The sequence below is a fragment of the Syngnathus scovelli genome, chromosome 1 (genome assembly GCF_024217435.2).
Source record: "Syngnathus scovelli strain Florida chromosome 1, RoL_Ssco_1.2, whole genome shotgun sequence".
NCBI lineage: Eukaryota > Metazoa > Chordata > Actinopteri > Syngnathiformes > Syngnathidae > Syngnathus > Syngnathus scovelli.
The window spans coordinates 17,838,069-17,861,634 of NC_090847.1; the positions used below are offsets into that span (position 1 = coordinate 17,838,069).

At 39.6% G+C, this 23,566-nt stretch overlaps 1 protein-coding gene across 3 annotated transcripts in view; it reads right to left on the minus strand.

Moving 5' to 3' along the window:
• The window catches only part of si:ch211-26b3.4 (connector enhancer of kinase suppressor of ras 2), a 50,781-nt gene extending 27,963 nt beyond the window's left edge, over positions 1 to 22,818 (minus strand). The window contains exons 1-5 of one of the 3 annotated variants that reach the window (XM_049761965.2): positions 22,373 to 22,818; positions 11,013 to 11,176; positions 5,906 to 6,108; positions 5,273 to 5,360; positions 3,429 to 3,470 (exon numbers count right to left, since the gene is read on the minus strand). In XM_049761965.2, the coding sequence (XP_049617922.1) occupies positions 3,429 to 3,470; positions 5,273 to 5,360; positions 5,906 to 6,108; positions 11,013 to 11,176; positions 22,373 to 22,436 (561 nt within the window). In that variant the 5' untranslated portion in view covers positions 22,437 to 22,818. The remainder of the gene's footprint in view (positions 1 to 3,428; positions 3,471 to 5,272; positions 5,361 to 5,905; positions 6,109 to 11,012; positions 11,177 to 22,372) is intronic. The other 2 variants (XM_049761970.2, XM_049761987.2) reach the window with 2 other exon arrangements.
• Between the last annotated feature and the right edge of the window lie 748 nt (positions 22,819 to 23,566).

Here is a 23,566-nt window from a genome sequence, read left to right on the forward strand (position 1 = left end):
CATTTGTAGCTCATACACTTTACATTGAAGATTTGATTGTTTTGACACTAAAAACTCAAAATACGGTTGATCAATTTGGACATCAACAAATATTGTACAAATGTTATATAAAAATGGAAATTACATGACATTTTCAGACTCAAATTCAAAAGCTGGGAGACATCCAGCATATCCAGGTGAAGTGTTACTGAGTATGCAATGTTGACCACGAGTTGCACGTCACTACTCACAAGGGCAAGTGAACAAAAGGAGCAGCAAATAGGCTGAAAAGACAATGAGGTCCGGGCACACAACTGCACACACAAACACACACACACGCACACACGCACACACGCACACTGTGTGAGTTTTTGTAAAATATGGCAAAAATGCAGCAATCTTTGCTAAACATCCTCATTCATCAATACAGATGAGAGTTGAAAGATTGTGTACTTGTTAATTGATTCTTATTTCGTTTTAAGACCAGCGAGAAGGCTAAAATGCATTGATAGTATGTTACATGTTACTGCTGTGATTCTGCATGGTTCATTTCCCGAGTCAGTGACCCAATAGCCAGCCACAGGATAAAACAAAAATGGGCTGATTGTGTCAAAAAGAGTAAGACCAATCACTTACTCTATTTTGACCCCAAATGGGAATACAAGCCAAAAGTCACACCAAGAACTGAGAATCTTGAATTGCTGCTAAGACATTGCCTGTAAATTAATTATGAAGTTATGCTGATAACAGTTTGACACTGAAATGGTTGAATTCAATATCCTTTAAGGGGAAAATGTTTTGAATTTGACCTTTAAGTTCCACAGCACTTGCATATTTAACATTTAGGATTTGTAAGATATTTTGCTCAGCTTCTTCTATAAACCTTTACTGGAGAAAATATTCCAGAGAAAACATTATCTTTTTTTGCTCAGCTGATTTGATTTTGAAGGAAATATTGCATTTGGTCTGACTAAGTGAATGTGATTTTATGTTGAAAAGTACATTATCAACAGAGTTGAGCTGTCTGTACTTTGGGAATGAGTATTTGACTAAGTTTTTTTTAAATTTGTTACTATTTTTCATATAGTTAACATAAGATCAGGGATGCCTTCACAAATGCCTTGACTCTATTCATCAAGGTCTTGGAAACATTTTTGAGAAATTGTGATATCAGATATAACGCATTGCACATCATGGAAAGCTGCTCAGTTGGAATGCCATCTTGTGATTGAAGGCACTTTAAGAATAATTTGCTCATTGTCATGATTAGAAAAACAGTTTGATAATTTGAATGTTGTGAAATGGCCTATTATCTTGGGTTGCTAACTTTGTTGTTTTTGTTCTTTTACAGTGAGGTCACATGTGACACTGTTAAAATGGTCAACATAGAACTTTGTTCCAAAACTCTATTAGTATGCCTCTATTTTAAATACTGCCTAAATGGAAAGTATTGAATGGACAATAGTGGCACCAGGAGCTCTATATTTGTAATCGTAATCTTGATTGATTTCTATTCCTATTTAGTATTTCTATCCCGTGTGTGTTTGTTTCTTTACAGGTTTACGTCATGTGACCAGCTTAGTGGAATGTGTCACTTCACCCCATGGTCCACTTTATTTAATTACTAGTAAGAAGTATCAGCAAGCAAACAAACAGCGTCTAAAAACACCTCCTTCTAATATTTTCATGCTTGCTCCAAATTCACACATAAAACCTCCCACACACAACCGAGAGTCACATGTAGCCTTTAGTCTGACACAAGTGGGTGTGCGTGTGTGTGTGCGTGTGTGTGTGTGTGTGCGTGCATGTGGTTGTGTGTGTGTGTGTGTGTGTGTGTGTGTGTGTGCGCCTGTGCGTGTGTGTGTGTCTCTAACATCTCTGTTACAACTTTGTTACAAAAGAGTTACAATAAATTACAATTAAATTATCCCATCCGTTATCGGGCAGTAGGCTGGGAACACCCTGAACTAGTTGCCAGCCAATCGCAGAGCACACAGAGATGAACAACCATCCGCGCTCACACCTACGGGCAATTTGGAGTGCTCAATTGGCCTACCGCGCATGTTTTGAGAATGTGGGAGGAAACCGGAATTCCCAGAGAAAACCCATGCAGGCACAGGGGAGAACATGCAAGCTCCACACAGGGAAGGCCGGAGGTGTAATCGAATCCACAACCTCTTAACTGTGATGTGGTGGTGCTAACCAGTGGGCAACCGCGCCGCACAATATAATTTAATAATCACATTTTTAAGGATAAGTCTATCCATAATTGACAGCCTTTTACTTGGTTTCCTCAAGCTGACCCTGAATGATATTAGAGAGTGTCCAAATCCAACTGCCAGCCCACATCAGACAACACAACACAACACACACGTGCCTACAGACATACATACATTCATCAAACACAACAGTACAGTGCGTAACATTATCCAAAATAAGAGTTTCCCCAAAAATACCTGCCCTTATAAAGAGAACAAGTTTTGTATGATTATTATTACAGTAGGTCAGTATACAGGAGTTTTGAACTGCAATGCATGCACCTGTTTCTAATATTACGGCTGCCTTCTTTAAACTACCTGAAATAGGGACCAATGAAGAAGACCCCAAAGTTTGCAAGTACTGTATGAATAATGTGTTTACTGAGTTTGTATATTTGCATCATTAACAAGTTCATCGTGCTATATTCAATGCAAGCGTAGCTGATTTTATATTTACCGTAATTTCCGGACTATAAGCCGCACCGGACTATAAGCCGCACCAGCTAAAATTCAGGGATATTTTAGTTTTTTTCTTACATAAGCCACACCGGACTATAAGCCGCACGTGCACATGAGTTTTTTACAAAGAAAGACAGTACACAGAAAGCCGTAAAAATCCATAAATACGCCGCGCCGCCATTTAAGCCTCAGTAACCTTCTGAATAAAATGCATTAAAAGTTCACATTCATTACAACTTGTTTTTGGTGAGCAAAATGTCAGAAGAATTGAATTTAAATGCTGATTGATTGGGTTTTAATACAATGCAGATGGTCCAAACAGCGCCACTGCTTTGTGTAATCTCTGAGTCACATGGCAGACTAAGAGAAAGGGTTGAGAGCCCTTTGACACAGGTCACCTAGCGTGCATTCCTACTAAAGCTCATGATAGTCACAAGCAACACAGCCAGAATAATAGTAGTGTTTCAAAATAGTATTTTTGTTGTTGTTTTTTTCTTCAAGATACCGCACAACAGTGGTCCACAGCCTTTTTACGAGTGCATAAAAGTGATCAAGTCATCACAAAAATCACGAAAAAAATCTTATACAAGCCGCACCTGACTATAAATCGCAGGGTTCAAAATTTTGGAAAAACGTTGCGGCTTATAGTCCGGAAATTACGGTATGTATTTGCTTAGAGGGCTCACACTTCAAATGATCAGATTTCCATATACAGATGGAGAAGAAACTTACCACATGAAGAATCTTATTCTCTGTCTCATACACAGTGCAGTCCTGTGAAAAGAGCAGAAAAAATATTGGTGTCAACTTCTGCTCTGAGAGTGTCCTATTGTAAAAAATACATTTGGGAGTATTGAGAGGGCCGATTGGTAGGACGATGTTTTTTCACTAAAAGTCAGCATTTCTATTAATAAGAAGCAATGATTATGCATATGAGTTAATAAAACAGGGAGCAGTTTACTGAGATTTTAGAAACCTATCGACATGTGAACCTGACAGATTGTTATTTAACGATTGTGACTTGGTAATCTATTTATTGGAAAGCAGCCAACTGAGCCCACCAGATGTACACAGTAATAGACAATACATCTGCTTGATCCATTAGTACAGGCTGTTTTACCCTCATTGTGTGTCTTGCTGCATTCTGGCAACCATGAGTCCATTTGGACCATTGTGGTGTTTCCCTACTCTGGCCCTTGTTAGACCGTTTGGGTGTTATCTGTAAGGCTCCAGGACTAACTGTGGGCACTGACTCCAAACTGGATCTTAAAGTAAATACAGACCATGGAAACGGTCGAGAGCAGTTACGGTCAATACGATTGCTCCAGTAGCAATCACTCACAGAAAAGGGGCAAAAGTATAAATGTAGGTAATCTACATGGAGGCACTACAGAGAGCAGAGGGAGGACAGGAAATGAAAGTATGAGAAACGAGTTGTTCGTTGCCCATAAAGGCATTTAAGTGAAGCTGAGGATTGTGGTTGACAGTCAATCAATGAAACTGTTGGGAGCAGTTGTGATAGAGCACTCTTATCCCATCAGCTGCAAACATCCCTAAGCAGATGTTCCACTCATAGTCAAATCTACAAAAACGGGATCGAGTGTATACCTGAGCTAGGTCAATTGGTGTTGAGTTTTGTTAGGCCATTTTTGGAGGGAAATGAATCCCAAGCTCTATTGAGCCAAGCAAGGCACATATTTTACGTTAAAGAAAAATCTCATAGCATACCACCATAGAAGAATGTCACAAAAAGTGGACACTCCTGTCAATTAGACACTTTGTGCCATCCAATAGTTATGGTATTTGTTTTTTCTCTATACATGTCAGTGGCATAGGTAGATAAAGAAAGATACATTTTCTATTAGTTCAATATAAATTCAAGGGCCAATTCCGTTCAATTCTCATGATTGACACTGGTTGAGAAACACTGCTTTCGATGGCAAAAAGAAAAAAAAAGATTTAGTTAGCTAAATTTGGGAAATTTATGCGCGTACCTGTGCTGGCTGATCAGTACAATGTTGTAGCAACAGTATTAGTAATCAAAACATTATCTTTGCGCTTAAAAATAGAATTAAAAGAAATACATAAATAGTGATCTGATTTAAAAAGGATTGCACATAAGGTAAATACAAATTGTACACAAATATATTTAAAAACAACATTAAATACAACTGAACTGCAAATAAAAAATGTTCTGTAGTAGAGTGAAAAAAAATGCATTCACTGTAACATCATGCACCTGAACACTGAATTCAGTAGGAGCCCACACTTTGAGAATTGCTGTTTCGGTACAAGAAGACCGTTAAGTGGCCTGGGCAAAACTGCTGTGGTGTTCTTGAGCAAGACGCTGATACCCCAAATTGTACACCGGGCATTTACTATGTAGTCCCCTCTCCAGTGTGCGCCACTTGCAGTGTGTGTTTCATGTAATTTTATATATAAATAAATAGATGTAAATAGATAAAGATTTTTCTCGTAGATCGCCCCCGCCAACAGTAATTTGTAGCAGTAATTTGACCCTAAGCGCGCATGTGTGAGGCGGTGGGTGGTGGGGGGGGGGGGGGGGGTGGTGTTACCTGCTGTACAATGGTAGTTAATTCGAGGCAGAGCTGCACAATATTGTTCTTCAGTAATGAATACTCTGTCACACTGGCAAACGGAGACCTGAAACGAAGGACAAGAACAGTGTGGTGTAACATTCTGAATGAAGTAGAGACAGTTAGACAAGTTAAACACATTTTTGTCATTTTACGTATTCCCTCAATTTCTTAAGGTCTGCAGTAGGGCTGTGCAGATCAATCCAAGTATCGATAGAATCAATACAAATGATGCTGTGTGTGTGTGTGTGTGTGTGTGTGTGTGTGTGTGTGTGTGTGTGTGTGTGTGTGTGTGTGTGTGCGTGCGTGCGTGCGTGCGTGCGTGCGTGCGTGCGTGTGTGTGTGCGTACGTGTGTACTGTACGTGTATATTGGACCCTTTTGACTCTGTTACTGCCAAACACCATTTCACTGTAATGCCTAATTATTTCTTATGCAGCTAAAAAAAATTCTCATTTAGCTCGTTTTTATATATAGGTTGCGCAGGTGTTTTAGCTTATGTGTGTATGCTTATTTGAGTTAATTTAACAAATGTCACTGTTTTCCTGGGCAAAAAAAAAATGAACATAAAATAAAATCACTGTCCAAACTAAATTGTGTATGTAGTTCCTACCTGTCAAGCCAGGCTAGCAGGTTTTTTGCCGCACCAATCAAATCCACCACTGAGGTGAGGAAATCATTGGGTAGCCTTCGGGAAGCTCTTCCATCATAGTGTCCTCCCCTTCGCCTTCCCAGGATGAAATTCTGAAGGTTCTTGGCTGAAGCATTCAACTTATGTGACAGAGTCCGGAGGTTTTCTGTCTCTAGGCCATAGTTCTGGAAGAAAAACGAGATTCCTTTTTTAACTGCCAGGTAGAGAAAACGGGGCATTTTCTTATGCCAGTGTGTAACTGACCCTAAAGTCCGCCACAACGTGGTTAAACCGGACCGAATTATCGGCAACTAGTTTACATATGTGTCCAAATGTCAGTCACTAATTTTGCTGGGACTTATTTTGCGGCACTGGGAACTTGAATCACAGATGAAAGGCACCATAACGTTGCAGACGTTAAAATGCCATGTAAGCTTTAAAAACCAACATGCAATATTTCAGGTATGAGTGAGATTTAACCACAGAACATTGGCAACCTGTAAAGTTTGTTTTGCAACTGTATTTAACCATATGTATAATGAATTATAATGTACCCGTGTGTGAATACATGAGTAAAGTCAATGAAGGAAAGCAACAGTCTCAAAAGTGTCGACACTCTATTTCTAATTTCATACGCAGTTTCTTTCTTTGCATTATTATATCATACAGCCGCCAGGCCAATCCACGGCCAGGGCAAATTTGCTTCTCCCTTAACAATCGTACTTTGTTGTTTGAGGTTAAAAAAAATAACAGCAACTGTGAGGCAAACATTCAAACCAATAACTCACTGTGTTGCACTTTAACTACAATAATCTAATATATTGAGAAATGTATACTTCTCTCGCAGTCCCAATGTAAATAGGAAACTTATGTCTATTTATCTATTATGTATATTCAACCATTCTACCGTGTATTGCATCTTTTATGAAAAAAACTCTCTGGACTACAGCGTTACACAGATCATTACTGCTCAACCCTGTGACCCTTCAAAAGAAACACTCAGACCCACTGAGCCACATTGTGCACAGCCAACCACGGCACCTCTGGAAATATCTTGCCGAAAAGAGGCTTATTTCTGCTGACATGACGACTGCACACGCACACATACACAGATCTAGACTCTATTCCTCTCTGCCTCAAGTTCTATTTAGTACAGTCACGACAGCAGCGACTACAATGGCGAGACTTGCACAGTGGCAGCGAGAGGAGTGAGAGACCAAATTAGAGAAGCTAGAGAGACATAAAACAAGATGAACAGAGAGCAATGCATCTTGGTGAAACTGGGTCATGCATAAATTACAGTATGTTCTTTTTGATCTAATGTATGGGAATATGATGTACTGTGCATGTGAACCTGAAACTCGTATTTGCACATGCTACAATTAGGTTCCCCCAGTGATTCAGTATGGCACTTGTGCCTGCCTCCTGGGGACAATGCACAAATGACAAGTGGAGGGAAATAATAATCTGATCACGGTTTATGGGGTACGAATTTGTGTGCGTTTGCATCTCTGTGTGTACTAAAAGAAATAATTTAAGCTTGCATATGAGGCTGTGTGTCAATCAATACAGTACAAGGACAATGCCATTAGAGCAGGCCTCCACTACCTTCATGTCGATCCGGTTGCCATAGCAGCGGTGTGGGGTAAAAGCTCTTCTATACTGAAATTACAATCGTTCCCAGACGTAAATAATCACAATCAAACTTCATTTATGATATGAAAATTGGGCCTCACAACTTTTTTATCTTTCTCCGAAACATCTGATGGTACGTTACGCAGCGTTCTCAAAAGTTATACATATTGATGCAGCATTTCCTATTCTCCCAAAATTAATAATAGCCACTAAATGTTGGTAAAATTGTCTAAATAGTAGTGAACAAAATAAATGGTAGGTAAATAAAAATAATTAAAATTAATAAATAGAAAGTTAAGATCACTAGCAAACCAAACAACCATTCACATGCACATTTATACTTGCAGGAAATTTTGTGTTTTCGTGTAGGAGGAAACAGGAATACACAAAACAAAAAAATAACAGGCAAGCACAACGGAAACATACAAGAAGGGCCTGAGTCGAAATGTGAACCCAAGATTCAAATGAAAGTCAGGCCACAGTGCTACAGATAACTAAACTATTGTATGCAAATTCGTTAGGAAAAGGGAACTGTATGAATTCATTATTGTCTATGAACAAAGCCGGTCTTTGAGGACTGCTGAATCACAGTTTACGAAAATAAGGTGCCTTCAAGTAAAAAACAAAAACAGCTACAGTGAAAGATAATGTGGACCGATAAACAAAAATGTTGCTAAAAGCAAAGAATTGAAGGACACCACAAAGGCAGTGAATGGAATCAGCTGGGAGAGTGTCATAACCACTGCATTCTAAAAGTAAATTCATGGCATTTTATAATATTTCCAAAAAGAATGTTCATAATGACACTGTGACCGAGGTATACATTTTGCTATATTTATTTATCTTGTCCCAATTTACAATTTTTGTCATGTATCTGATTAGGAGGTGTGTGGTTCTATGTGGCCCCTCAGTAGCACTAATACAAAATTGGGGCCCCTCAATCTTTTAAGTTGCCCTACCCTGATATAGAACTGTCTGTTTGCTACCGAGACATGAGGCTGTACTGAGACATTGGACGTTATGAGAATGAATTGGTTTGTCCTGTCCCTGGACATACTATGATGAATGTCACCATGTGCCACTTATTTCCGTGTTGTAAAATTTAAATGGCAAAAGGGGCTGATTAACAGTCACAAGCACGCGCATACGCACACATGCAAACAACCTCGGCTAATCCAGCAGTGTGTGCTTGAGAGATAAGGTGCATCATGTGTATTTTTTTTCCACATACTCTCTCTATTTCACTTCCCCTCTCACACCTCCTGTCTTCTCTTCCTCATTCTCTCTCTTGGAGGGTAGCACCTAATTCCCCCTAATTCTCTAATCCGGAGCAGGGCCACCACACAGGCTGCCTGTCAAGATATACAAAAACAGGCCTAAAATGAGTTAACCATTTCATAGCGAATATACAAACGAAAAAAAAACAGGATGAGGAAAATACATCCCGTATGTGGGTGTTGGGATGGGAACTAATACCAATGCCTTAGTTGGGTTTGATTTTGAACTTGGCCCGCATGACGATTTGACCTCTACCTGTTTTTTGAATATTTTGGCTTCCTATATCCCAATTTTTATTGCCTTTACATACTACATAGCTACCAACATCACTGCAACACAGTCAGGAAATCAAATAGTTGTTTTTAGAACCGTGAGTTAAATGTGCCATAACTGTACGATATGGCACAAGTCTCTACCGTTTGCTAGCCGCGAGCGACGAGTGCCCAGCTGGCAAGAGCAAGTACTCCAACTTCACTTTCTTTTTCTTCTTATTCAATGTGGACATAGGCTAGTTCGTAATTCACGCTCCGTGTTTAGGGTTTAAATATCATAATGTTTTTCCAATGCTTTTGAACGGACATCAGGTTTCGGTCCCAATCCCCTACAAATAGCGAGTGCCAGCTGTACAGTAAATAATCAAGTCCATCTTTTGATCACATTGGTAGTCGGTGATCGGCTCCAAAATCTAAAAATTTAGCATCAACTGGATGTTGGTAATTTGTGCTGCTGTGTGCACATACACAATTGACTGGATTCACTGCAAATCAGAGCAGCTCCTCTCAATCCCAGTGCAATGTCAGTCTCGCATGGAGATACATCTGTATGGAAAAGAACACAGCGATTCTTGTGTGACCAATGTCAACAGGTACCCTCATTATATACAGAATGATCTGATGATAACCGCTGGCAACTTAGGTAGTGCATGACCTCATCTCTACCACCAATTGTTTGTGTGGCCCTACTCGCAGTTGTGTCAACCAGTAGGATGACTTTAAAATTACAATAATCATATCATCCACCCATCCATTTTCCTAAGCACTTTATCCTCACGCGGGTCATGGGTCCGCTGGAGCCTATCCCAGCGGTGTTTAGACGGTAGACGGGGTACACCCTGAACTAGTTGCCAGCCAATCGCAGGGCACACAGAGACAAACAACCATTCAGGCACACGCTCACACCAAAGTACAACTTAGATTGCTCAATTCACCTACCATGCATGTCTTTGGAAAAATTAGGAGGAAACCGGAGTACCCGGAAGAAACCCACGCAGGCACGGGGAGAACATGCAAACTCCACACAGGAAGGCCAGCGCCTCTGAATTGTGAGGTGGACGTGCTAACCAGTCAACTATCGTGCTGCTCATTTAAATACTAAAATAAAAACACTAAACTATTATTATTATTATTGCAGCTGCTGCTGTCATAATTATGCATGGAATACAATGACATCCACCACACGCCTTCAGATCTCTGCCTGTGCCCTGATCAAATTTACCAAAATCACATTACGTCATCTGTTTACCAACTCTACCAGACTTAGATGTGGTCTGAGCAGGTGGAGAGTTCAGATGACTTTCTGCCACCATTATATGATGCGGTGGGCGCATGTCAAAGGACACACCCTTGTTACGCCAGAACATTCAGCTTGGCGCGGAACAGTGCAACTAGGGTTGCACCTCTATTAGTTTTACTTTTGTGAATGACTTGGGAGACAAATACAAGCACTCAACACTCGCCTCTTCTGTTTGTGTCCAGTAGTGAGGGCTTTAGATTGTTTCCTACTTAAAGAGTCCACGACTTGACCAAACTCAGTGTTGACCAGACACATCCAGTAAGGATTTGTAATTTCAGTAGTGGGGAGTTTGGGAAACTTGTTTTGCTGTAATTCAAAATACGAATATGAAAAAAAATAAATTAAAGAAAATTAAATACCCGTTTAAGCTAGCGGGATACAGCCAGCCGGCCATGAAGTATAAAATACAGTATATACAGTATGCAAGACCTGCCAGCCAATCAAATGAGGTCATGGCCCCAGTCAGCCAGCATTTTAGAAACACCCTGGGGGAGGTTCCGAAAATCGCTTTCATCATAACCGCATGAATCTCCAAATGGAAAAGTGACAACTCAGGGCCTTTCCGATATGGAAAAGCAGTTTCAAGGTGAGGAGAGTAACTGACCAGGGCACAGAGGAGATCAACTGCTTCTAGGATGAGCTCCTGGTGTCCTATCCTGGTAACCCCCAACTCCTCCAGCTCCTGATGAGTGATGTGAAGAAGCTGCTCCCCGCCCATTTGCTCCCGCTCGAAACTCTTCACATACTGCTGGAGACAGTCATCCAGACCTAAGAGAAGATAGGAGGAGATTCAGCTCAACACATGCATCAAAATTGCATCATAGTTGACAAACTATTATGACATTTTTGGGTGGTTATAAAATATAAAGAAATCGATAAAGACTCAATGAGAACATCCAATGTTTCTTTTATTAATAACACCAAAGGTTGAAATACATAATCTAACGTTTTGCTGGTATTGCTTACTGGGATTGGACGTTCCTTTTATACCTATAATTTTTGTGCAATGGTTATTTTGTGCTTTTGCAATGCTGGCACATTTCCCAATTAAAATTGTGTCAAACGCACAGTACCCCTCAAGAGACGCAAGCAATGTATTGGCTTTTGATCTGCCATGCAGCATATAGATGTGGCGGTCTGGGATATCATTGATCAGTTAAGCGCTTCAGGCTTTGGATAAAAAAAAGTCAGCAAAAAGCTCTCCACAGACCTAATGAACATGCCCATTAGAAATGAGAACGCATGAAGCAAAATAGGCATGAGCGCACCCAACCCAGCACAACAGTGCGCTAAAGTCTGCCTGTGAATGTTTGTTTCAAACACATCACACATACAAAACAAGTACGATTGCTGTTGAGTGAAGCCGTAAGGAAAACACTGAGGCCCGAGGGGAAGCGAGGATAACAGAGAGACAGTGTGGTAGCACCTTAACACGGTCAACACACACATGCACACTAATCGCAAAGAAAGAGTGAGAGAAATCTTGCACTCAGTATGTCATGGGACACAGAAGGAAGAACATCAGTCCAGTGTTATTCCGAGAGACTCACAATCTTGTTACATACGGCAAAGTAGAGCAAGTTTAAGTCTAACACATTTCTTTGGGCTGTTACTCCCCAAGCGGAAAAAAAAATATTGACAGTGGCTCATTTTGTTTGCTTCAGATGTGACAATTTTTTGATATTATCTCATGCAAGATCATGAAAATCTGTTTTGCACACAAAAGCAGTATAATGCATCAAAATGCAGAAACAGCATTTTACGACCTTCATCCGATTGTGATTGCAATATAACAAATGTCAATGAAATTTTTAATAATGCCTGATGGCATTGCTCATTCATCTTGCCAATATTATATGCATGTTATCCCAAAGATTCATCTTTCCAAGCTACAAACTGATTATATTTTTGATGACGGGGCATCCTTTGAAAAAAAAGAAGAGGCAGCAGATCTATGTATATGCTATAGGTTAGATATACAGGAACTGAAAACCAATGTGATTGTAGCTGTTTTATCATAATGAGGCAACATTTTGTTTGTTTGTTTGTTTGTTTGTTTGTTTGTTTGTTTGTTTGTTTGTTTGTTTGTTTGTTTGTTTGTTTGTTTGTTTGTTTGTTCTCCTCAAAATGTTCACATTTCCCAAATATTTTAGGTAATTTTATTCTCATAAATACTAGGGGGAAAACTTTAAAATTTCATGTGTACTCTGGCATGTTTTCATATAACAGTAACACAAAATAAAAACAGGAAGAACAATTTTAATAGACGTTTCAACATTTGAACTGACAGTTAAAACCAATTGACCCTCTAAAATGCCAATACTCAAAAATGATACTAAAAATTAGAATACATAGAAATGCCAATCATACATCCTATGACTTACGTATATTGCTGCTAAAAATAAAATGTGCAAATCCGCATTCCTGCAGTTTAAAATTGCCTTCCCTTTAAGATATTTCCTGGTAAAATACATTCACATAAATCATGGCCAGTCTTGACAGAGATATCTGCAAGTTGAGTGCATGAGCAGATTTCTTCATGCAGCCGGCAGCAATAGGAGCAGATACAGCCACGCTGAAATGATGGCGGCAGAGCAAACCCTGCAGCAAGTAACGAGGAATATGAATTCATGACTCCAAACATTACCATATGAGAGAGACACATTTGCTCTTCTCATTTGTACCTTAGCTTCCGAGGCAAGGAGGCATTTATGAATTGTGGCCAATGTGCCATATTATGAAGTGCGTTCTGGGTAAATAGAGCTATTTATTTGGGGAACCATCCTTTCATTATATAGTTACAATTCAGGTTGTTCGTCACCACTCTTTTGTATTTGTAAACATCTGTTTTCCATACATCAATACCTAAACAACAATTTGAATGCTAATCAATCGATACACGATTTGCAAGGTTCGTTTCATTCATTATGCAGTAAGCGGTTTACTGCATTTTTAACTGCAGGGCTAATAAATGGTGACCCCCTTCCCTAAAGTTGGTCATGCAGTATAATACAAGTCAAACAAAAATTAGCCCCAGTGCGGCTAAAATAAACGCAAAGTTATTTTTCATGACATAATGTCAGAAATGTCATTCTGTGCAATCTAGTTATCAACTTGTGGTGCTTTTCCCTTGAAGCTATTTGCCGGAAATAAAATGCTTTCTCTGCACACTGCAAGCATCCACACAGAAGACTGGAGTCATGAGGAGAGAAGAGTGTTTCTTTGTTCATCGTAATGCAAAGTGTGGTTGGTGTGGATTTTATTTTACGAGATTGTTATCCAAAAGAATTCGCTGCAGTCTTTTAACTTGATTCATATTGTCAATATTATATACAGTATGTAGCTTCTTCATCTACATTCCATGCAAGTCCCTCTAATATTTTCGATGTTTATCGGCAAAAGATAAGGGTTGCCAAGCAACCAACAGCAAGAGAAACCTCATCAAATTGATTTCGTTGTTGAATATAGCTCGGGATGAAAAAGCTTCTCAGCTGTGTCTTTCCCGCTTGTCCATCGACATTAACGTAAATCAGACAGTAAAATCTGTTTTTAGCATTTCCATCGAGACCATGAGTGGGTCAGAGGGGAACTCGTGCAAAGAGCACTGACATGCGATGCAGAATTCTGTCTTAATGCCTCGGCTCCTATCTTTGAGTTTTCAGTTGGAAAAAGTCCAAGTAAAAAAGAAGACTCAAAACTCACTAAAATATTCCTACTGTGAAATATTCATCACATCATGACAGAATAGTCTTAAGAAGGTGGCATTTTACCTCTCCTGTATGTAAGCTTGCAATTGCACCCCAGCCTCCACTCCGAAGCACAGCTTGCTCGATGTGGAGGCATTCTGGACTGATGGCACTTCTACGGGAAATATTCATCTTTACATGCCAGGAGTTAATATTGCTGCTATTGAATACAATTTCTAACAGAGATTAGAGCTGTTTCAGCAAAAAGTAAGAGCAATGAACAAACAGTGCAACTCGTATGTATTTTAAACATTTGGTATTGTGCTTTCAAAATAATTTACTGGCCTATCAATAAACACTATATTTGTTAAAGACGAGGTCAACCCTAAAACTTTCTTTTCAATAATGTGTTGTATGTGCCGCCACTAGTCTAAACACGGCATTCTGATTAATATTGCGTTTGTGGAATATGAGTTAAGCAGCAACATCCACCTGTTTTTATCCATCTCAGGGGGCAGCCACTTTGCCACCTGCTGAGATGGATAAAAATAGGTGCCTATTTAATTCATATTGCACAAATGAAACAGTAATCAAGTGTGTAATCATGTTTCAACTAGTTGAGCTGCACAGAAAATATTATTACAAAGAAATTTTTGGGCTTGACTTCCCTTTTAAGTGAAATGTGATATTGTTCCACAGAAACTGCAGTTTATCTGAAAAACAATCTTTTTGCCATGATCAGTGTTAGGATATCATATTATCCGAACATTCACCGTGTTAAAATAACCTCGCGTAATGTTTATGACAACAATTTTCATCAAGATGTCAGAGTTGGCCCCAACAATATGATCATGCTGATAGTATTTTTATAACTTCACAAAATTTGAACACGCTCCAAATAAAACAATAACCACAAACAAAACACATCAAGAGGCAGTGTTCTCTTTTCTTATTATTTGTGAGTGAATGGCAAATAAATACAAATTGGTCTACCGGGCTACAGTACAGAAGCAAATAGAGGGAAATAGGAAATGTTACAAGCAGATTATTTGCCTACACATGATTAGAAAAAAATATATGTTTGCCACTGGTTCAGCTGTTCTATTATTGCTGCAAGTAAGAAATGTAAAACGTGGCGCCAACGATGTCTGACCTCAAAGCAATACAGTGAAAAGTAGGCAGAACATTTTGCTGACGACATGCATTTTTTTACGTTAGATGCACATTAGTGCGGGTATGCGGAAAGTTAAGGTACTATGCCTGTATAGGCTATATTCATCTACAATACTTTTTTTTGCATCTCCCATCAATTTCCATGCAAACTAGATTATTGGTATCTGGTCATTTAAGTTTAGTTCAACTTTTATTTGAAGGTTTTTATTTATTTATTTATTTTCATTTAGGACAATTGATAATGATTGCTGTCATCTCAGTCTCCAGCTCAGTGAATTTCAGCTCTTTCATTTCCCAGATGGAGTTGCTGGAAGTTGGATTGCTTTCTCACCATACCTGAAACGGTCTAAGCAGCCCTCTCCTGTATTGGTTAGTTCGCCTGAATTTGGTTACTGTGTTACTTAACACCTGACCAAACGAACCACAAAGGAGGAGAAAATGTCTTTTTTTTCCCCCTCCCTCTTTTGAATTCACAACAAAAATGTAATCACCCTTATGAAACTGTTGCTGATGGAACAACAGGTGCAAAAAGACACACACGCATCCATGCATGCACACTCACACTCACACTCACACAGGATCCTTTGTCTGAGTGTCCGGCTAGAGCCAGTACTTTGATAAGATGCCCACTGCATCGCTCATTCTATGCACAGTTCAGCCATAAATGTGCGTTTCTCCATCATGGCCTCATTTCCTCCCCCCATCTGAGGGAAGCGTTTTGTCCATTTTGCAGCACGCTTTCCTATTTCTGAATTTCCTGCTCCACTCTTGCCACTGTGAGTCATTACACATGACGGACACCCATGTGCGTGCGTGCATATGTGTGTGTGTTAAAATTGCAGCATACATATGTGTCTCGCTCTGTGCATATACATGTGATCCAGGCATGTGTAGCGGGCATCTGTGTGTTGCGGGCATCTGTGTGTGGGTTCTGCCTCCCCATCTTATGACATGTGTTGTGACTCCGACACATCAGATCTGGTTTCCATGGTTACCAATGCCCCACTTTAAGCTCCAGCTCCCAAGTTTGTGTGTATTTGTATGTGCGTGCGCGTCCATAAATGTGTACATGGCGTTCAACTACAGTAAACAGACAAAAGCTCTTTTTTTTTAATTTAAACCAACAAAATATGTTTTGTAATTATTTTGGAGCTACAATATGGACTTCTTTAAAGTTTGTATACAATGTGGTGTTATTTTGGGGCCGTGGCTTAGCTGGAGCCAAAAATATCTAGCGTGCTCGTATGGAAAAGCAGGTTTGCATATTTAGCTGGCGATGATCAATTTCAACATTTCATGACTGGCAGAGGTTGGGATGTGTTGTAGTTTCAAGTTTTTGTTTTTGATTTTATGCTTTTGGCAACCGAAACCAGGAAAAAACATTTTTCTTCATATAGGTAGCAGTGTTTAATGCTGGCTTCCCTTCTTTTGTTTCCAGCTAACACTGTAACGTCACCATGATGTAGGCCGTAAAGAGGTCTATAGCCAAACAGAATTTGGGGAGCGCAAACACTGCCTACTGAAAGTTGGCGACTACTGAGTGGAAGCCTCTTCACACAATTACCAAGGCGATGTAAAGGAACGCTCCGTGTCCGCCATCCATCCATCCATCCATCCATCATCCATCCATCCATCCATCCATCCATCCATCCATCCATCCATCCATCCATCCATCCATCCATCCATCCATCCATCCATCCATCCATCCATCCACCCACCCACCCATCCATCCATCCATCCATCCATCCATCCATCCATCCATCCATCCATCCAAAGTCAAAACATTTGTGTAGAGGAAGTAGCAAACCGCTGTTGGAAATGAAGAGCAAATAAAGGTGTAAACTTTACATTATTGTAAAGTTCATTCTTTGTGGATACGGCCCTCAGTGTTCAACTTGCAAGGAAGAATGAGTAATTTTGAGTAATTGACTTTTGGGAATAAATACAACGTTTTGAAATCAACGATTAATGTATTTTATTAATCAATATGAATCAAAATAAGTGGGATTATTGTTTGCAATCACCCACCCCTACCAATATATTGAACGAGGACCTGCGTATGTCACATTTTTAACAAGGCTATCACTGCTCATGTAAAAACAAACACCTATATTTGTAAAAGTTTTCATAATAGTACAGTATTTCGTTTTTATTATTTAATTTCTGTCTCGTCATGGCAGCACCCTACAGATATTAAGACTTGTGTTTTTATTCATTGGGTTCGAGCCATTTCATATAGGAAGGATTTACACACGTCACAGACGGGCTTCTGCCTAATGTGCAAATTGGGCGGCTGATATGCTGACAGTGTTAAAGGCATTTAAATTGAGAATACACAGCCAGACAGAACTATGGCCAGGGAAAGTCTTGAGCGCCTTCACAAAATAAAGGAACGTAAGAGGGCTTGGTTGTCTTTCACCCATTTGCTAGCAAATTCAGACAGAAAAAGAATATCTGGGAGATTCTTTCTGTACAAGAATCAGTCCATAATTCTACTTGGTTGGCAGGAGAAATAGATTCTCTGTCAAAAGGTTCATCGGCCCCAGATTGGTCTCATTCAAATTGACCCAACTTCCTTTTAACCCAAATTAGGTTGTTTTTAACCCAGCATTTTAAGGGTTTTGTATGCTTTCTTTGAATTGGAAAACAACTGCGCTGCACGGGCCATCATTGTAAATTTGTTTGTTGGCATACTTCCTTGAATAGATCAAATCTGGTTAACCTAATACACTACTGCACTTCTTACAGATGGTCTGCCTGCTCACTTATTATACTATCATACTGTTTTTGGGGCAAACATAATTAGAAGAAGAATGTGCTGTCTTTTATCATGGACTAAATAAAATATTCTTCTTATTATTAGTTAGTTAGTTAGTTATTAGTTAGTTAGTTAGTTAGTTAGTTAGTTAGTTAGTTAGTTAGTTAGTTAGTTAGTTAGTTAGTTAGTTAGTTAGTTAGTTAGTTAGTTAGTTAGTTTTATAATCGTGGTATTTATGTAATAGTTTTTTTTTAATAACTCTGAATGTTACGACAGGCCCGTTCTCAGCCCTTTGTTTGTGTTTATGTCACGTTAGCATATCTATCGTTTAGCCTGTTGTTGCTTGTTCATGTCTGTTCTAGGTGTTGGATTTTGTCGAATAAATTGCCCCCCAAAATGCGACTTATACTCTGGAGCGACTTATATATGTTTTTTCTTTTCACTTTTTTGGGCATTTTATGGCTGATGCGACTTGTACTCCGAGCGACTTTTAGTCCGAAAGTTACGGTACTATAAAAAGGCTCTAAAGGGCAAAATTCCATCAGTGCATGCATTTTCTGAACCACTTTAATAATAAATAATAATAATAAAAATTTCAGTTGCCACAGAAGTATGACACTGGCCGGCCAAGCCATGGATTTTTGCAGTCTGGAGGACATGTGTGGTGGCTGTCATCATATTACATTCATAAATATAGAAACAGCGTGCATAAAACCTTCTGAATCATTGTAGAAATCACTTCATTGATAGCATGGGAGGGTCACACACAGACACGTGCAATCACACATCTGTCATTTCTTTGAGCAACTTTACATCATCCACCCATTTAAGTCTGCTTGTGGTTCCTTATAAATGTACTTATTGCACTTCAACCTTCTGCATAGACATAGAAAAACTGTTTCTTCTACCGTCATGCCTCTCACATGTCGATTTGAAAGCAAGTTGGAGGAGCTGCATTAATTGGTGGCAAAGCAAAACGGCTGTGTGCACGTTTTTTCAACTGTGCCAACTGAAGTTATCAAAACATTGTCTAGGCCACCTCCACACAGTTCGACAGCTTGGTGTGCTAGACTTGTACCAGGCATTAAAAAAAATAGAACCCTGAACCTTTATGATACTGTCAATACCGTACTTTCCCAACAGCCTCTTTTAGCGATTGTTTGTTTGGGGTCATTTTCCTCTCCGGCAATGCATGCTCGATAGGATTGATTTATTTTCAATAACCCTTTCACTTTTTTCTGCTGATGAATTCATTTGAGATTTGGAGTCTTGCGTCATTATCTTGCCATTTGGTTGTATCCCTCTCTTTAAACTGACCAACAAAACGAAAACAAAAGGTGCTATCTTGCAAACTTGTATTTAAGTGCTCAACTGTACTTTTCTAAACCATGTTTTCACAAATTTTTCATTTTTAAAATGATGTTCTGTATACTTAAGAAAATGTGCAATGCCAAATTCTTATTAAAAAAGTCATCTTAGAATTTTAAAGAACAATCAGCAGTTTCAGTACATTAAGTGTTTTTGGAAGACAGTCTGCCACATTCCGTGTCTGTCAAATACAAATACGCACGTAGAGGAAACTCCTCCAGTGTGGGTGTTCAAAATAAATGCTGATGACTCATCTTTCTATGAGCCTTGTTGTTCTGCTTGAAGTCTTTCACCAGCACACAAAGTCTAGTCTCCTGCTCAAATAGATTAACCTTGCAGAATAAAAGATTCCTAAAAATGCACCTCAGGAATCTCCCAGGAATATGTATGTTGTTGTCTGATATTGATTTTAATCAACTAAGTAATGCATGTATCATTTATGGAAAAATAATAATAATAATGATAGACAACAATGCATTAAGAACATTTGGCTGTGGTTAAGGGTAAATTATTTTGTGATTTGGTCCATAAAGTCACTCATTTTGCCTTATTATGACTACAATATTGGCACTTGCAATTAACTATTTGTTAAAAAAGGCCATTAATAATGGAATGCTGAAAACAATACATCAATCCTGCCGAAGGAGAAGGACCTTTCCAAAATAAATCACAATTTACCTTTAAATGGATGCTGTACAGTGAAACCTCTACTTATAAATATTTCCCCCCATCACTCAAGTGGACACTGCTATAGAGAGTCGTCACATCTTTCACTTAAAAATTCATTTTACATTTTGCATTCACAATTATGGGAAAAATGACTTCTACTTACAAACTTTTCTACCTACGAACACGATCACAGAACGAATTAAGTTTGTAAGTAAAGGTTTCACTGTATTCCTATTCATTACATAGCAATTGTGAATTTATGTGTAACCTGTAAATTATTTTGATAGTAAAGAGATAGTAAAGAGTTGTTAAACCATTCTCTGACTTGAGAATTTGAATTGAACAAGGTCAAATATTACAAAAATATTGGTAATTAAAAAAGTCCTTCAGATTACCAGCCTCGAAAGAGAAAAGTGAAATTTCAGTCATTAAGAATGAAAAGAAACAACTCATTACAAATGAAATTGCTTCACTGATTCAAAGAACAAAACATGGGTCTAAAGATTTGAGCTGTCACTGGATATGGCAAAGACCTTGCTTAAGCACTTATAAAATTGGCCTCAATGGCATACGCTTAAAAAATGCTGGGTTTAAAAACAACCCAATTTGGGTTAAAAATTAGACCGACCCAGGATATTAGGTAGATTGCATGATGCTTTGCAAAAAAAAAAAAAAAAAAACATATAAAAAACAGATCCAATTTGTTGGTTTGTTTTGTACAAAAAAAATGTTTTGTGCAATTTGACCCAACTTCCTCGGGTCAGCAATTTTTAACCAGAATTTTTAATCCAAATTGGATTGTTTTCAACCCAGCATTTTTAAGTGGGTATGCAGTATAAGAGAGCTGATGGGCAACGAAACAAAAGGTCAACATAGGATTCTGAGCCTGAGAATTAACTTCATGGGACAACATGTTTTGGATAACAATCTCTGAGACCATTCGCTTTAGGGAGGCGATACGGGGTGGCGGGGTAAGGTGAATCAGAACGGATGACATATCAAAGCAGTACTCGACAAACTGAAACATGACAACTATTCACACTTAGATTGCCACCAATGGCACTTGATGGCTAATTTATTCGTTTTACCTAACATACATTTGAGAACATGGCAAGACGTCTTACAACCCAGAGAGGTCGCACACAATGACAGTGAGAACATCCACACAGAAAGACCCATCACAACATAGATTCAAACCTTCTTTCTGTGAGGTAACAGTGAAGCCTCTTTGGAAGCATTGAAGGTACTATTTCAAAATGTGAAAAATCTAAATTAAAACAGTGTCTCAGTTTTCCTCTCATTCTAGCTTTCCTCCCGACCATTCATCAATGTAGAGGATGAAGCCAGCTGATGAGGTCACTTACAAATTCAAGGACCTTAGGCATCCATGTTTCCTCGCTGCCTTGTCCTCTGGGGGTTCTTCGTAACTACCTTAGCATATAATCGTACAGAACTGTGATCGACCATTAAAAATACTGGTTTATACTACCTGCACAAATACAATAAATAAACCATTAAGCTGGTTGATCACACACATGATTGCGGACATTCCCATTTCCTCCCTTCTCTATCTCTACTGTCTGTCAATAGAGCTGCCACAGTTTGTGTCACACTGCTCCCTAGCTGATCAGTGTGTGAGTATCCATACACCCCCACCCCCCTTTCCCACCAGCTGGAACATCGCTCATGCAGGCAGACATATTCATATCCAGTAATTAATGGCATCTTGAAGGGCTCACCAATTAGGAAATATCATTGCTTTGTGAATCTTAACTGAACAGGCTGGCATTCAGGTTTGCTTTGGTATGTGCGTGCGTGCGTGCGTGTGTGTGCACTTGTGTGATGGTGGTGATGCAGCTAACAGCATTAATTGCACGCACAAGTACATATAACACACACTCACATAGACGCAAACACACACACACTGAGTGATGATATGAGCTCCAAGTGTGTGTCAGTGAAAGCAGCAGATGACAGATCCACCACATTCATTGATGGGACCACTGCATGGTGCTTACTCCAACCGCATCATCAGCAGCAGCCTGTAGGTTTGACTTGTAAGGCTCACAGCTATGACACAAATAAATGCTGAGTGTCCTCACATTTTGTTTTAGGAAACCACTGCAGCAGATCCAACACATCTGGTTTTGCATTGAAACCATTCACTCATTCAGGAAGGAGAAGCTCCATGCATGCAGTGTGTGGCCGCTGCTGCTCACTTCACCACCACCACCCCATAATCCTCAGTCAGATCACATACAAGCCCGGACTTTGACGTGATGCAGGATGCAGAGAGGGATCCTAATTTACCTTTCATCCAGTCCAGCACTTGCTTTGGTGTCCATTTACTTATAGGTTCCATAACCAAAGCCATGATGTCACAGCCTCTGTGCGTTAAACAGCAAAGGAGTGAAAGCAGGCTTCATAAAACGACTTGTCTGTCACATCTGGAGTGACATGGTGCCGGATCACTCGGAGTGTCAAAAGACGGTTGTCGGTTTTATTCCCTCCATCAGAGCATGGCCGCCTGCAGAAACGGTGAACGGGATGCGGTGGTGCAATCTACGCGCACGCACAGACTCACGCGCGCACACGCGCTCCCTGCCGCTTTACCCTCCCCTCTCCCTCGCTTCTCGTGCCTTCCCGCCAGCAGCTCGCGCGATGTGAGAAGGGGATTCGATGGGAGGGAGGGACCCCTCCCCTCCTCTCTCCTCTCCCCCAGCCTACCTCGCTGCAGCATCATAAGGGCCACCTCTCACAATACAGACTGGGGAATGGTGCAACGCACATCATACAGAGGAGGACCTCGTTCCGCGCCCCCTCCTCCCTCCAGCCTCACTTTTTAGAAACACAAAGTCAAAGAACATTTAGGGGATGTTTTCAAATTATTTTAAATGGAGAATATTGAACATTACAATAAAAGGCATCAAGTGTGTGTCAACAGGGTGAGGGAACTGTTTGTGCTTTCTTGTTATGTCTGCTTCAAAAAAAAAGTGTTATGTGGATGACTAATATCAAGATACTCTATGCAAAGGGGAAATCCGCAACAGTCGTCTGCATCTGTACATCAAAACTAAGCGATCAGCTGTGAGGGACAGCGCCTCCTATTGTGCACCCGAGACATGGGTGACGTAATGGAATAACGCGTCACTGTCCAACACAAGACGCACACACGCACACGCACACGTTCAAAGGGGCCTAAAAGTCAGATTCCTCACAAATCAAAATATGCAGACATGTGTCTTCTTCACATATTCTTACACAATATTTTCCTATCAGTGGGGTATTTTTAGTTGTCTTTATGCGAGGAGTGGTTCCACATTTGCTCGAAATATATCTGACCTGCAATCACTCCCCTCGCAATACGTAGCTTGAGATAACATTTTCAGGTAAAATGACGCTATATGAATACATTTGACTTGCAAAGCAAAGACATAATGTAATAATATCTTAGTGAAATCAAATATTCAATGTTTTTAGATTGACAAGTTTTTACTTTTCTGC